This window comes from Hemicordylus capensis, chromosome 1 (genome assembly GCF_027244095.1).
Source record: "Hemicordylus capensis ecotype Gifberg chromosome 1, rHemCap1.1.pri, whole genome shotgun sequence".
In the NCBI taxonomy this organism is placed as follows: Eukaryota; Metazoa; Chordata; class Lepidosauria; order Squamata; family Cordylidae; genus Hemicordylus; species Hemicordylus capensis.
Genome location: NC_069657.1, coordinates 398,549,689 through 398,564,819, shown reverse-complemented (window position 1 = coordinate 398,564,819; position 15,131 = coordinate 398,549,689). Strand labels below are relative to the sequence as shown.

The following is a 15,131-nucleotide window of genomic DNA, read 5'->3' as shown; positions in this document are numbered from 1 at the left end:
TCGAAAAGATCCCCAAGGGCTTACAGTAAATTAGACAATGCCATAGAAATGATACTGCAGATTCAGCTGAGAGAGATGTGTAATTAAAAGCACTGGTTGCTGGCCTTCATGGCCTTGGCATCCAGGAAAATGCCCCCCCCCCCCAGAAGCGAGTGCCAACGCTAGGTGTAACTGGGCTGGGGCCTCACCTCCCCCAGGCCAAGACGGAATGTGGCTTCTGGCTCACCTTTCATGCTGAGAGAGATGCTGGGTGTGGGGCAAGAACAGTCCGTCCTCAGCCTTCTAGAGTTCCTGTTCCGACTGGTTCTTCTCCTCATGGTAGCTTTCCTTCTGTTATCACAGAAAGGCATCTATATTGATGGTGATATATAAATCTTTTATGTTATCAATTCATGAACTGGTTAAAACATAGATGATGAAGCAACTAAAGTGCTTTTCTTATCAGTTGACAAACCTAATAAACTGTCATATATCATAAACACAAACCATGCATGGTTATAATAAACCGATACCACTGGCTACTTAGGATTAGTTTCCGTCCCAGATAGCCACAGCCAATCCGTATAGTATAACAGTACTTTATTCACCTAATTTTTCCATATCACTTGTGGTTATGGCAGGTGCCAGAATACAGTTGATTGGCAGGTTGCACTAACTAGTTAAAACATAAACAAAACGTTTAAAACATTATAACAATTTTAAAAAATTTAAACAATATTTTAAAACAGCATTAAAACCATTAAAACAATATTAATGAATTTTGCCTAGAGCTCAAAAATTATTAGGGTTAAAATTCAAAGGGAAAACCAACACCCAATTGCTCTCTGCACTTTCTTCTACTACAGAGATTATTGGAAACTGCAGAAAGGAAGCTGCTTGGCACAGAGAGGAAGAAGGTGGCGGCAAGCAGGAGGAATGCTTCCCTAGTGGCAGGCGCAACAGAGGAGAGAAATAGGGGGACGGGAAGAGGAAGGGGGGGCAACAGTGGAGGGAGGTGAGAAGAGAAATGGGGGCGGCAGCAGGATAGGAGGGCAGAGAAATGAGGCAACGGGGCAGCAGGGAGAGAAACAGGAAAGAAGGGCGGTGGGAAGAGGAATGCAGTGGTCTGTCTAAATATCTTGCTAGAAAGCCTGCACCTCACTTCCCTTTGCAAAAAATTTGGATAACCTACATATCCACAAAAATATGATAGTCCATGCAGATTAACTTTGTAGGGCCAATTATATTTGAAGTGCTAGTTATGACCATTAAAATATGTCTCTGTTTTTCATAATTATCTTTTCTGTGTGATAGTGCCTTGACTGCTACCTGTCTTTCTGGATAAACTATTTCAATTGTTTTTAAAAACCAGCACCCTGATTTCTGTTTAATTGCAATACTAAATGTGCTCTTCTCCAGTCTTGTGCAGTTTTCCTGCTTTCCGCAAAGTTTTCAAATGCCTGTAGAATAGTAATAATTTCCTAATCTTCTGGCATTTCCAGTGCTATCCAATGTAAGCATGAAGTTTTCTAATTTTTGGATGCTTGGATTTCTTGATCACCTGCTCATCATGATTTTGATTTTCTTTAGCATTTTATCAGTCTCCTTTGGAAATTGTATGGCTACTACCACCATCTGCTTCCCATCTTTCTACTTGAACAGTGAAATAAAGAATGCATTATGTTTTTAGCAATATTTTAGGATGCTTCTAACAATGCCTTTGAAGCTGATGATACCTTCTGTTGCAGGCTCTGGTTCCTTATGTACTCTCAAAACAGTTTGCATCATCACTCCTAGACTTATGATTCTGGGGGATTTCAATCTTCTGGCTCCTGATGGGGGCTCGATGGTCCGGGAGTTCATGAGCTCTGTGGCTCCCATGGGCTTATCTCAGATCATTTTGGGCCCGACTCATGTGGGTGGACATACCTTGGACTTGGTTTATCTCTCGGGGCAATGGCAGGTGGATCTGGTCATGGGAGACATTGTTATCTCTCCCCTGCCGTGGTCCGATTATTTTCTGGTTAATATGCATATTGTAGCGGCCCCCTGTCTCCACCGGGACAGCATTACAACACGGATGGTCCGCCCCAGGTGCCTTATGGATCCTGTCAGATTCCAGGAGGCTCTTGGGGACATTCATTGCAAACTGGTGGGCGTTTCTCCGATGCAGCTCATGGAATCTTGGAACATCGAGGTCATGAAAGCGTTAGATGAAATCGCTCCCAAGCGTCCTCTTAAGGTTCGTGGATGCCGGCTCCCTTGGGTCTCTGCGGTGCTTAGGGAGATGAAGCAGACCAAAAGACGCTTGGAACATCGTTGGAATAAAACTGGTGCCGAAGATGAGCAAATGTGATTATTTGCTCATATTCGAGAATATTCTAGGATGATAAGAACGGCGAAATCTCACTGTTTCTCCGCTCTTATCACATCAGCTGACTCTCGTCCAGTGGCCTTATTCCAGATTACCCGCTCCCTTCTTAGGAGAGTGGATCCGGTAGATGTTCAGTCTGGCCGCTGTGATCTATTTGCTCGATTCTTTGCTGATAAAGTCACCCACCTTCGGCTAGAGCTGGACTCTACTTCTATAGGATCCGATCAGATAGAGGAGATTCTGCCTTGTGATGTTACATGGGACACCTTTGAGTTGGTCGAGGATATGGACACAATTCATTTGGGTATGGGTGCGGCAACATGTTGCTTGGACCCTTGCCCCTCCTGGCTGGTTAGAACAGCCGGTGGGAATGTTAATTCTTGGTTAGAGGAGTTGGTTAATTCCTCATTATGTGAGGGTTTCATGCCAGCAGCCCTTAAAGAGGCAATTGTTCACCCTCCCTTGAAGAAACCCTGAGGTCCTTGACAACTATAGACCGATCTCCAACCTCTCTTTTTTAGCGAAGGTGTTAGAGAGGGTTGTATGTGCCCAGCTCGAGAGGGTCTTGGAAGAAAGTAGCTATCTTAATTCTTATCAGTTGGGTTTCAGGCCTCGGCATAGCACAGAGACAGCACTGGTCGCTCTGGTAGATGACCTTCTCCGGGACCTTGACAAGGTAGTGTCCCACTCTTGGTCCTTTTAGATTTCTCAGCGGCTTTTGACACTATCGACCATGCTATCCTTCTTGACCGCCTGCGTGGGTTGGGTATCAGGGCACTGTCTTACAGTGGTTCCATTCTTACCTTAGCAGGTGTGTCCAGTCAGTATGCATTGAGGACAGGTGCTCTGACCCATAGCCACTCTTTTATGGAGTTCCCCAGGGTTCAGTTCTTGCCCCGGTCCTTTTTAACTTCTATATGAAGCTGCTGGGTCAGGTCATTTCCCAGTTTGGGGTGAGATTCCATCAATATGCTGATGATACTCAGCTGTGTATCGCCATCCCAGACCATTCTGGGGATGCTGTTTCTGTGCTTACTTGATGCCTGGAAGCTGTTGTATCAGCCAACAGCTGGATGTGAACCTTGTTTTAGGTGGGGTGGTGCTGCCCCCAAAGGAGCTTGTTCGGGATTTGGGGGTCCTTTTGGATTCATACCTCCTGCTTGAACAGCAGGTGGAGGCTGCGGCCAGAAGTGCTTTTGCCCAGCTTCATCTGGTTCGCCAATTATGCCCTTACCTTGACTGGCAGGCATTAATGACAGTGACCCATGCCCTTGTTATCTCCCGCTTAGATTATTGTAACTCTCTCTAAGGGTTACCTTTGAGGATTGCAGTTTATTTTATTAACTAGCGGTGCTTTATCCCTCTTCCATAAGCTTTTGTCACACATGATGGTGATAGCATCTTACCTATGCTGTTGGATTGTATTTTGCACCAGAGTGCAGATTCACATCAACTTTGTTCTTCTATTCTTATTTGGTTTATTACTAGATGGCAGGCACATGTTACTGTACCATTGAGTACATTCATTTGCCTTCCTGTTTTGTTTCTATTTGAATTCTTATATCTCTGCCACATTCTTCTAAAATGCATTACCTTTTGATGAATCCTTTAAGCTGAAAATAATCATGTGTTGGTGGTTCTGATCTGCTTCAACTGAATATGCTGAAGTTAGAGAAAGCAGCATACAATTCCCATTGTCTTCAGTTAATGTTGGCTTGATCCAGCAATACCTTTTTAATATTCACTATTCTTTTTGTCCTAAATCTTCCTGCTCCAGATGTGTGAGTATGCTCAAATACCCTTCAGTTGAGAGACCCAGTCTGTTTAAGTAAAAGGATATGTGCATAAAAAGGCTGCCCTCCCCTCAATGAAAATTAATGGGGAAGAAATTTTGGATGAGGAAGAGGTTCATGCATTTTCACCCAGAACAGATCCTCAACTATTGAGCATATCTGAAAACCTTGCTTGGTTTGTATCCTATTTGGCATCATTTATGCCATGTAGCACTGTCTCTTATATACCCCTCATCTTGCCACACATCTTTTCTGGTTTTCCCACACTTGTTTTATTTTTATATATATATATATATAACACTGGTATGCTTTTGTGTATTCCCTCAAATTTTTTTAGTGTTATTGTCATGTTTCAATCCACACTCATTCTTTTTTTCCTTCTACTCATTTCTACATGATTTTTTATTCTCTCTATAAAGAAGTAGTTGTTAGGAGGCATATTTCTTGTGTAATTCCCAGATTTATTTTCCTATATGTATAATATGTATCTTCATTGGGCAAGAAAGGGTTTCTTAAAAAAACATTTCCTCTCAAAGGCCACTGGAATATACTTATTTTGGTCTGCCAAATGAAGCAATTACCATAATTTTCAAATTATAATATGCTCCCATGTATTGTACGCAATGCTAACTTCTAAAAGAAAATGGAAGAAAATCATTGCTGCCATTTTTTATATGCACCACTAAGCTTGTTCTCTTCCTTCTTTCTTTACGCCTGAGTACAACGAGAGCTACTGCTAGTTAGTAAAAACTCTACAACTTGCTTTGGCAGGAAGCACTAAACAGTTTTCTTGCTGACAGGGTTAGGAACTGGATAGGAACTGCTTGGACTTATATACTGTAGTACATGGTACATTGAGATGCGGAGGCAGGCAGATCTCTGACTAGAATTGTTGTCCAATCATTCAGAGCTGATCTGAGCCCACTGGTTTGAGGACAGGAGAGGGTGGGAGCATGACTGAGGGCAAAGGAAAATGCAGCTCTGTAAAGCAGGTAAAATGCTTTGTAAAAATGCCTCCCTCTTTTTTTCCTAAAATGTATTATTCACACCATGGACTGCGGCTACTATTAAAGGCTGGAAGGGGGTGAAAAATAGGATTATGATGACCTCTAGGACAAAGTCTTTTATTTTAGAATTAGGACTGCATATTATGCAACCTGTTGGATCATGTCTAGGAATAAAATGAGAGCATATATTGCTTTTAAAGCACTACCACCTAATGGAGCAGCAGGGAAATGGCTTGACTAACAAGCCAGAGGTTGCCGGTTCGGATCCCTGCTGGTATGTTTCCCAGACTATGGGAAACACCTATATCAGGCAGCAGCGATATAGGAAGATACTGAAAGGGATCTTCTCCCACTGCACGGGAGGAGACAATGGTAAACCCCTCCTGTATTCTACCAAAGACAACCACAGGGCTCTATGGTTGCCAGGAGTCGACACCGACTCGACGGCACACTTTACCTTTACTACCACTAAACATTTATATAGGCCTTAAAGTAATTAAGGCATGCCACATACATTATCTTTTTTCATTATTTTACAACTGTGTAAAATAGATGGGTAATGTTCATATTGCAGATGGGGAAACTGAGAATGAAAGAGAGGGGATTGCTTTGGCCTGTTTCAGTGATTTCATGGCAGAGGCAAGATTTAAACTGTAGCTCAGTCTCTTAGCCACTATGATGGACCAGCTCTTTTCATTCATTCATTCATTCATTCAATATTTGTTTATTATTTGAATATTAAATGTTCAATGGTCAGATTCTTTCATCCATTTCCTTATTCGCTCTCCTTCCGCTCATCTATTATGAGCTTTGGTCTCTGATGTTCACATAGTTGCATGCTTCAACATTTAAAGAAAATTTCATTCATTTTATTTTATGGCTTCTCATTTTTCTCTCTATGAAAAGAAATAAATTTGTTTTCCCTGAGCTCTGTCGTCATTGGTTTATTATGGCAACTCTCAGCAATATCCCTGATTGATCATTACTATCAGTGCCTCTTTCCCCATTAGTACTTAAGGCATATCCCTTTGGTGTACAACTCTCATCTCTTTGGCTTCCTGCACATGATGCATGGCTACTACATCTTAATGGAGACCATTTTACACCTTGAAATATATATATATTTAAAATCTTCTACATGTGGGGCAACAGTAAACCTTTGCTCTGCCTTTATGAATCATGAATATGCTTAATATTTACAAACACAAATAGATCTTTGTGTTTGTATATATTAGGGTAGCATCTAGGAGACATTAAAAAAAAAAAACTTCTGAGAAAATGCCAAGGGTACCTTTTTCAAGTGGTTTTCTGGCAATTGAGTTACTCAACCAACCAACCCACCCACGCACCTCCATGTGCTGCTGCCCCTCTGGCATCATTTTTGTCGGCTGTTTCTCCCTCTCAGAGATCAAGTAGCAAGTGTAGTGACATTATGACATCATGTAGGCACTTGATTTGGGTCCTAGGTTGTACTCATTAATCATTCTGCCTTCTCAGGAAAGTAATACATTCTAGATAACTGATCAAATAACGATATTCAGTTTTTCCAAATTGTGTTGCTGGTCGTGGCAGCTGAAAAAATGACAACAGCTGTTGCTTTCAAAAAATCAAAAGTACAAGTAATTGCAGTATTTTGAGGAGTGTCTTTAATCAAACAGCCCAGCCACACATGTGCAAATGTGGAAAGAAGCCTGACAATTGAAGAAAAAGTTACATGTAAATATAGACAGCTCTCTCCAAGAAAATTGAGAGGGAGCAGCTGAACATCCAACAAAAAGCAAACAAGAGAAGAATATCTGAGGATTTTGGCACCAGGAGGGAAACAAGAAAGCTCCATCTCTGTTCCTTTTCCCTCCTTTTCTTATATGTTTGTGCTTCTTTGTCACAACAAAAATAGCAATTCTTTTTCAATGAATGATAAAGTTGCATATTCACCACTTCCCCAGTCACTATTAAATACCATAGAGCAGTATTCCATGGGGTTCATTTTCTTAAGGGGGAAGAACTGGAGCCTTGTGATGTTGGTGTAATATATGTTTGTTTATAAAGATACAAGTTGAGTATGAGGATACAGGCAGGCACTCAGAGCAGCAAACACAGTAAATCCCTGCAGGTCCTCAGAACTGTTTCTTGCCAGCAGAAATATAGGATCTCTTTCCACCTAATTCAAACTACAGAACTGCTTCCTTCAGACCAACTCAGATAGGTTTAGCATGACTCCCATCCCTGGATGCTGGGATGGCCCACAGCCATTAAATAAGCACCTTCCACTATTAAGCCTAAAGATAGGTCACTTTGCATATTCAGAAAGCAATTTCAAATAATACCATGAATCAAGCTGCCCTGGCTTCATGACTTCAGCTTTGGGGATCATGGATTCAGAACTTCAAGAACATGCGGGGGTGAGAGTTGACAGCTCAGTGAAGATGTGTCTTAAAAGTATCATGACACACTAAAAGGCTAATATGATTCTAGGCTGCAGTTAAAAAAAAAAAGATACCAAGGAAAAATATTCTAATGGTCTGGTATAAATAAATAGTATGCCTGTAACTTGGTTTCGGGTTTCCTACTTCCTGAGGTCTAACTGAGTTTGGAAAAAGCCAACTGTAAGAGGTTCTAATCAATATTAGAGGTTCAAGAAAATATTTTAAGGATACAAAAAAAAGTTGCAAATAAAGGGGAATAAGGTGGTCATGTCAAATAGGCTGTTTAGAAAACTGCTCAGATCTCATTTATTCATTGCCAGTGTCACTCAGTGGAGTTAATTGGCAACAGCTATCAAATCAACACAGAGGAGCATTTTCTAAAATATTATTTTACAGTAAAATCTTACTAAGCAGTATAACTTGAATAATACATTTTTTAAAACATGTGATTTACATGTGCTTTCATTTTAGGTATAAAATAAAAAACACCTTAAGGACAATTTAATAATAAGTAAAAACTAGTTGATCTGGCACAGAGCATCTGCGCCCCTAGTTCTCCCTTTCTCTCCTCCCCATCTTCATTTCCTCTCTCTCTTCAGCTCCAGTCCAATCTCCCCCTCCCAGTCCACTTTCCCTCGCCGGCCTCCCTGACCGGCGCTTTCCTTCCCTGCCTGCCGCCGGCGTTTTCCCTCACTGGCCGGCGCTTTCCTTTCCCGACCCCCTGTCACTGTCCAGGCAGCTGCTCATGAACTCTCACGAGAGCAGCCATGCATTAGTGATGGGTACGCCTTGAATAAATATATATAAATATGGGTTTTTGTTGTTTTAAAGTCAGGTTACAAGGGCCAATGAGGGCCTGTTTAGCGATACTTCTACCTCCTCACCTATATGTGGCATGAGATCAGAAAGGAATACTTTGTCTTGCTTTTAGAAAAACATTTTAAAAAAAAAAATCAGGACTTCCCCAACCATATCATATAGCATCAGCAAATAGAAGTCATAGGATCCAACAGACCATATTTATCAGGGATTGTTTCTGGAATCTGTCCTTGCTAAATCGTTGTCTCTATTTTGTCCCTATTTTTCCTTCTTGGAGATGTCTTGTTCAGTCTTTTTCACATGAGTTGCTAGATTTGTTATTCTTCAGGGTTCAGCTCCCTCAACAGAGTCTCTAGAGATTAAATCCAAGTGGATGGGCGAAAGTATCATGTTACTAGTATACCCACATGTAAATGAACACAGCACTAAGGTGCTATGCAGTACACAGCATAGAGCAGGTGGAATCCAGTCTTCAGCGATGTGTCAAAGGACTTCAACAGTAAATACTGTACAGTTTTTGTTATGAGAACTGGTTGTTACAAGTGTATCCCTATTTTCATCTGTGAAGTGTGGGAGGATATGGGCTTGGTTTATCTCCTTTGGTAATCTGGAATAATGTGCTTTGCATACACCATTGCCTGCTTTGCATTGGTGGCATGCTTGTAGTCAAAACTGCCTGCCACACTTCCTAGGTTGCTTGGCCACACCCCCTACATATTGTGCATCACACCCCTCCGATTGCTCAGCCATAGCCCCTACACATTCACAGCCATGTCCCTATTTTCATTGGTGAAATGCTGGAAGATATGAGAGGTGAAGTAGAGAACATCCAAAAGGTCTTCCTTTTTGAAAATATACAAATGCTCAAAGCCTAAGGACCCAGTTTTTCCATCTAAAAGTTTTTTAACCAGTTTTTCTCATCCTTTGATAATTCCTAATACCTGATAACTAACATAAGTGATGGCATCAGAATTTAGAAGGGGGTGAGATGCAGTCCAAAATGAACTCCCCACTGTTACAAACAAAAAACCCTAGCCACTTCAAGATGAGCTGAACTGGCAATGAGCCCAAACTTTCCCCAGAATTTAGATACAGTTTATAATCAACTTGATCCAGTGCCAGGATTCCTGGATGCCAGTGAGCCTCCCCACTGCTGGTTTCCCCCTTTCCATAATCTGCCTTTGCAGAGAGGGACCCAGAGACAGAAAGTTCTTGAAGTACAGTGGAGATCTTATCATTGAGATCTGGATCAGTGTTCTCTCTAATTTTTTTTTTCATCTGTATGCGGAAAGAGTTTTGTTCTGGGCAGCAGTATCAAGGCAGTGTGTGCACACATGCATTCAGAGTGGAGCCTTCCTGATTCAACCTGAGCGGATCTAAAACTGAGCAGACATCCAGTAACATAGGAACATAGGAAACTGCCATATACTGAGTCAGACCATTGGTCTATCTAGCTCAGTATTGTCTTCACAGACTGGCAGTGGCTTCTCCAAGATTGTAGGCAGGAATCTCTCTCAGCCCTATCTTGAAGAAGCCAGGGAGGGAGGGCTTCTTGTGTGAGTGCCCCACAGAGTGGGGTCCCCTGTATGTGCAGACCCCTGCGCAGCTGCCCCAGTCCCCTTTGCCCCAGCTCCCTCAGGGGTATAATCTGGCCTCCAGTTGCCCATCCATAGGTTGAAGGATAGTGCTAAATGAGTGAGAGTTGTAGATGTGGGAATTGCACAGTCTACTTTGGGGATGTACCCGGCTCACCACTGTCTATGTTTTTCCATTGGAAGTCCTCCATTAAAACTAGTTGCTTACCTGGGCTCTATACAGTTTGAATGTTGAGAAAAAATAGTTAAAGGTCTTTTTGCACAAGCAGTGCTTTGCATGTTAAAAATGATTTTGTTTTGATTTGCACCATCTGATCCACATATCTTCTCTCAGGCTAGTGCTATTGTTGGAGGCTCTAGTATTTTCTGAGCAATCAGAATGTTATTGAAAAGTGCTGTTTTTCTCTAGATGACACATTTATTGTCGTCGTAGCATGGAATCAGTTACACAAGTATCACAGGCACAAGGTAGAATAAAGTGTCAGAGGCACAAGGTATAATTAGTGACCCACAAATCCTCCTGCCCCTCCCTGCAGCCTGTCAGTCAGTCCCATTCTTTTAGTTGCTCAAACATGCCATGAAATGTTGAGAAATTTGTAAAGAAAAGGGTTTAGTGATGTTGTTAGTTGTTCAGAGGCTGTGCATTCCCTTGCTGCACAACTTGTGCATGAAAGAGCATACCTAGAGTCATTGGCAGAGGGAGATAAAGCAAGAAGGGGACGTGTCTTAGCAGAGGCTTTAGAAACCACATAACTGTCCTCTCCTGCACCCTAAATCAGCTTTATTTCGATATGCAGCTCAAAATGTCACTTTTGAATCTGGGTGGAACCTTCATTCCTGAGAAACATAACAGTACTTGCAGTCTTTGAATCAAAGCATATTTAAGCTTGTCAAATATAAATGCTTATAAGTCTTTTTTTTAATACACAGACAAACTGTGTGTGTCATGGGGTATCCATGACTGGATCTCCCAATGTCTTTTACTAAAAGCAGCAGTAGGCTCCGATTTGGATAGGAGCTGTTGTGCTGATCCTCCAATGCTGATCCCTCCTCTACCCCACTAGAGCTTCTATTAGCTGTGAAGGGAAGAACATACAGCACAGAATGTACCACAAGTATCTCTGTGTTTTTTTCCTTTGCACAGCTAATAGTAGTTCTGCTGGAGGGAGGGGCTGTATTGGGAAATTACTGCAGGGTGGAGGGAAATGTGAACTCCCCTCCCCACAATCCAAATCAGCAAAATTTAGCAAAGGTAAATTTATCAGGAGAGCCTGTCACAAATCTCTTGCCTCATATGTATTCTGATTCTTAGAATTTCAGCTATGGTGTTTGTCTTAGTAAGTACGAATGAACACATTTGTAATGTAGAATTATGTGTTCTGCTGCCCAATGCTATGCATGTTTACTCAGAAGTTGAGTTGGAGTAGAATTTACTTGGGAATAAGTCTGGAAATTTGGTAGGCCTTCCTTCCAGAAAAGCATGCATAGAGTTACAGCCTGTCAGTTCTTTACTACAACTCCTCCAATCTGCCCAAGTACCATTTAGTTCTGACTACTGTGGTGCTTCCATTTTACCAGTGCACATTCTCTTGTTTTTCAGGTGTTTCACTGTGTGCATTTTGAATGCCCTGCTCAAACTACTGCTCACAAAGAAGAGGTTAGTGAGGAAGATGTGGGCACAGGTGGGCAGCAGCTGGCATCCCGCCCACCTCGAGCTTCAAGCACCAGCTCTGTACACTCCCTCCCAGGATCCACCTCACATTCATAAGCTCACCAACCATACAAGAGAGCAGAGAAGAGTATTTGCATTTGCGGAGAAGAGCATTTCCAGTGCCATGATAAAAATGTGTACCATCTTTTTGTATAGGCACCTCTTCATTCTCCGTGTGGATAAAGGGGACCATAAGTGGCAGCTGGAGATGTTCAAATGGAGAAGGCTACCCAAAGACACAATGGCGCTGCTACACACTTTCCACTTGGTTCAAAACGGGACGTTCTGAGGGGCAGGGGAAATCGCCTTTCAGTTTGCATCAAGTCTCTTATATTTACACCCTACCTCTTTAACCTAACGCAGGCAGGTAGAGCTGCAGGAAACAAACACAAAAACCAAGCCAAATTGTAACACAGACATGCCATATGAACAGTGGGGGAAAGAAGCAGTTGTATATGCCTTCAGAAGGCACCTGCTGGGAAATAGGTCTTCCCTGAGAATGTTTATGGAAAATCTGTCTAAAGAAGACATATTATTTTTATTATTTAATTTATTCCTAATCCATATTTCTCTGTAAATTGTAAGCTGTTTGAAAACTCTGTGTATATATTTATAGATCTGTTTCTTGGCTTGCGTTTTTCCAGTTGAAATACTTCTATGTTTATCATGCCATCGTCAGTTAGATCTTCTTGATAGAGGCAGGCATGTGATAATCTCACTCCTTTAGTCTCTTTCGCAAGGAAAACCCCACAAGGAGGTCATGCATAGGCTGTGTTGGAATTCTAGCTATCTGAAATAAGTTACAAATGGTCACTTTTTACCATTGTAAAACTGATAGGTTCCTAAAGAGAAGCAAATATTGACTGTTTTATGAATTATTAAAGCAGGTTTTAATTATCTAAAGATTAATATCTAAAATTTTTGTGTTGGGAAAACAGAAATCTAGTGAACAGCCAATATTTCAGGTAGATTTGGTATTGCTTGGATATGAGACTACAGTGCCAGCTATTTATTGTCATATTTGTTTTTAAAAAAACAAGAGTACATTGTTCCATTAGAAATTAAAACACACACACACACACACACACACACACTTACTTCTAAGAAGCTTTTTGTATAATCTCCATAAATACAGATTCAAATTTGGATATTATAGTTGGATTTGTTTTATGTTTTATGTAATTTACATCCCAGCACTATCTATTCTTTGTAATTTAATCAGATTACTTGTTTGTTTATTCTGAACATTTTTACCTACAGTATTTGCCACCTCCAGTTCATGCAACATTCACTTGTGCTACATGTACATTTGCCAGAGTGGAAGTGGCTGTGTATTTACACAAAAATATTTATTCCTCTAATTAGGAAAATGAAATGCATTTGTCTTGAAATATGTGATTTTGGAGAACATTATTGTCAACTTGATTTTTCTAAATTTGTGTAATAGTTTGGTGCAAATTGTATTGACTATAGTGTCTTATAAATAACATTGTTGTCACCTGTGACTCTGCTTAAAAGAAATGATTGCATTCTACTGAATGCTGTTCATAATAAAGGTAGAAAGGAATAGAAAGCATTATGGCTGTAGAGCAGCAAAGGAAAGGGGCTTTCTCATTTTTCCTGATACCTCTAAGTCGAGCACAACAAAACTTTGGTCTGTCTTTTGTAATTACGTGTTTTTCATCCATCATTGTCTAACCAAGCTTGCAAGAAAACTGAAATGAAGAACAGTACAGTACAGTCACCCAGAGACCAGTATTTGGGTGCTGCATGGTGCTTCAGGAGATTAGAAAATGAAGTGGTTATCCAGATAGACAGACAAATTCAGATATCAGGATGCAGAAGAGAGGTCCACCCTAAAGCTGTTCTCTCAGCCAGGGGTCGGCAGCCTTTCAGAAATGTTGTGCCAGACCTTCATTTATTCATGGTTTCATATGCCGCTTCCCTCCTGAAGCTGTACCCCTATGGCAGTGGCCCTGATTGTGGCCAGAAGTTTCCATCTTCTGGTCAAAAAAATCCTACACTGCTGAAGGGGCACCTCCCTTTCCACTCTTCTTACCGGTCCTCTTCCTTCCTGTCCAGCCAGCCCAGCATGGTCTGCCCTCCTCCATGCTCAGCTGCAGCTCCTTCTCTTGCTGCCATCTTTTGATCAGCGTAGGGGCATCTAGGCCTTCCCTTCTGTTGTGGAAGAGACAGAATTGCTTGAGCAATCTGGTCTAGCTGTGCTTTAGCTCTTGCTAGCTTGGCTGCTGCTGCACTCCATCCATCAGCTCTCTTGTTACAATCAGCCCAGTCTCTTGTTCACACACACCCCTTTGCACCTCTGGGCTTCTTGCCCCCTGGATGCACCATGAAAATGAGGGAGGGGGTAGACAAGCAGCTCCGCTGGTTAGAGCATGAGAGCCAACAGATGAGGGCACAGTAGTGGCAGCAACCAGGCTGGTGAGAGCTAAAGCGCAGCTGGGCCCAGCTGCTCAGACTCTGCTTTTATCTTCTCCTATCTTAACCCTAACCAGATCTATACTGGTTGCTGATAAGTTTCTGAGCAAAATACAAGGTTTGGGTTATAACCTATAAAGTCCTAAACAGCTTGGGCCCTGGGTATTTAAGAGAACGTCTTCTTTGCTATGAACCCCACTGCCCATTGAGATCATCTGGAGAGGTTCACCTGCAGTTGCCACTGGCTCTGCTGGTGGCTACTCGGGGACGGGCCTTCTCCATTGCTGCCCTGAGGCTTTGGAACACATTTTCTGCTGAAACAAGAACCTCCCCATCTCTTAACAACATTTAAAAAGGCTGTCGAGGCGCATTTGTTCACCCAGGCTTTTAATTAGATATTGTTTTAATTGAGTTTTTAATAGTTTTAATGTTTTAAATTTTAATTGTTGTAATGTTTGGATCTTTTTATCTGTTGTTTTGATGTAAACCACCCAGAGACTTGCATTTGGGCGGTATACAAGTGTGTTACATAAGGAAGGAAGGAAGGGCCTGGCCACCCCTAAGGGATGGCTGCAAGAGAATGGAGCTGCAGTTGGGCTTGGAGGAGGGCAGGCCATGCCGGGCTGGCTGAGCAGGGGGAAAGAAGAGCAGTCAGAAAGGAAGAAGCCTTCCAGTAGTGTAGGGTTTTTGTTGAGGGAGGGACAGAGGAGCTTCCAGCCATAACCTGGACTGCTGTCATTGGGGTGTGGCTCCAGGAGGGATGTCTTGCTGGCCCAGCATCTTCAACACTTGGGCAGTGGGCATGGACAGCTGTGAGTGCCACTCAAAATCGTTTTACATGCCACATGTAGCACACGTGTCATAGATTGCTGACCCTGCTTAGACTGTGTTGTGACTTTCGTTTCTAACCAGCAGGCCTGTGTAATTCGAAGTACTCAGAAACAGTGGTGAGTGCCTGCATTTCTCACAGATTCCAAGGTCCTACTCT

At 42.0% G+C, this 15,131-nt stretch overlaps 1 protein-coding gene across 2 annotated transcripts in view; it reads left to right on the top strand.

The window, feature by feature from the left end:
• BTBD9 (BTB domain containing 9) overlaps window positions 1-13,209 on the top strand; it is a 247,791-nt gene extending 234,582 nt beyond the window's left edge. For both annotated transcript variants that reach the window (XM_053305173.1, XM_053305168.1), the window contains exon 11: window positions 11,594-13,209. In XM_053305173.1, coding sequence (XP_053161148.1) covers window positions 11,594-11,761 — 168 coding nt within the window. In that variant the 3' untranslated portion in view covers window positions 11,762-13,209. The remainder of the gene's footprint in view (window positions 1-11,593) is intronic.
• Window positions 13,210-15,131: the final 1,922 nt, after the last annotated feature.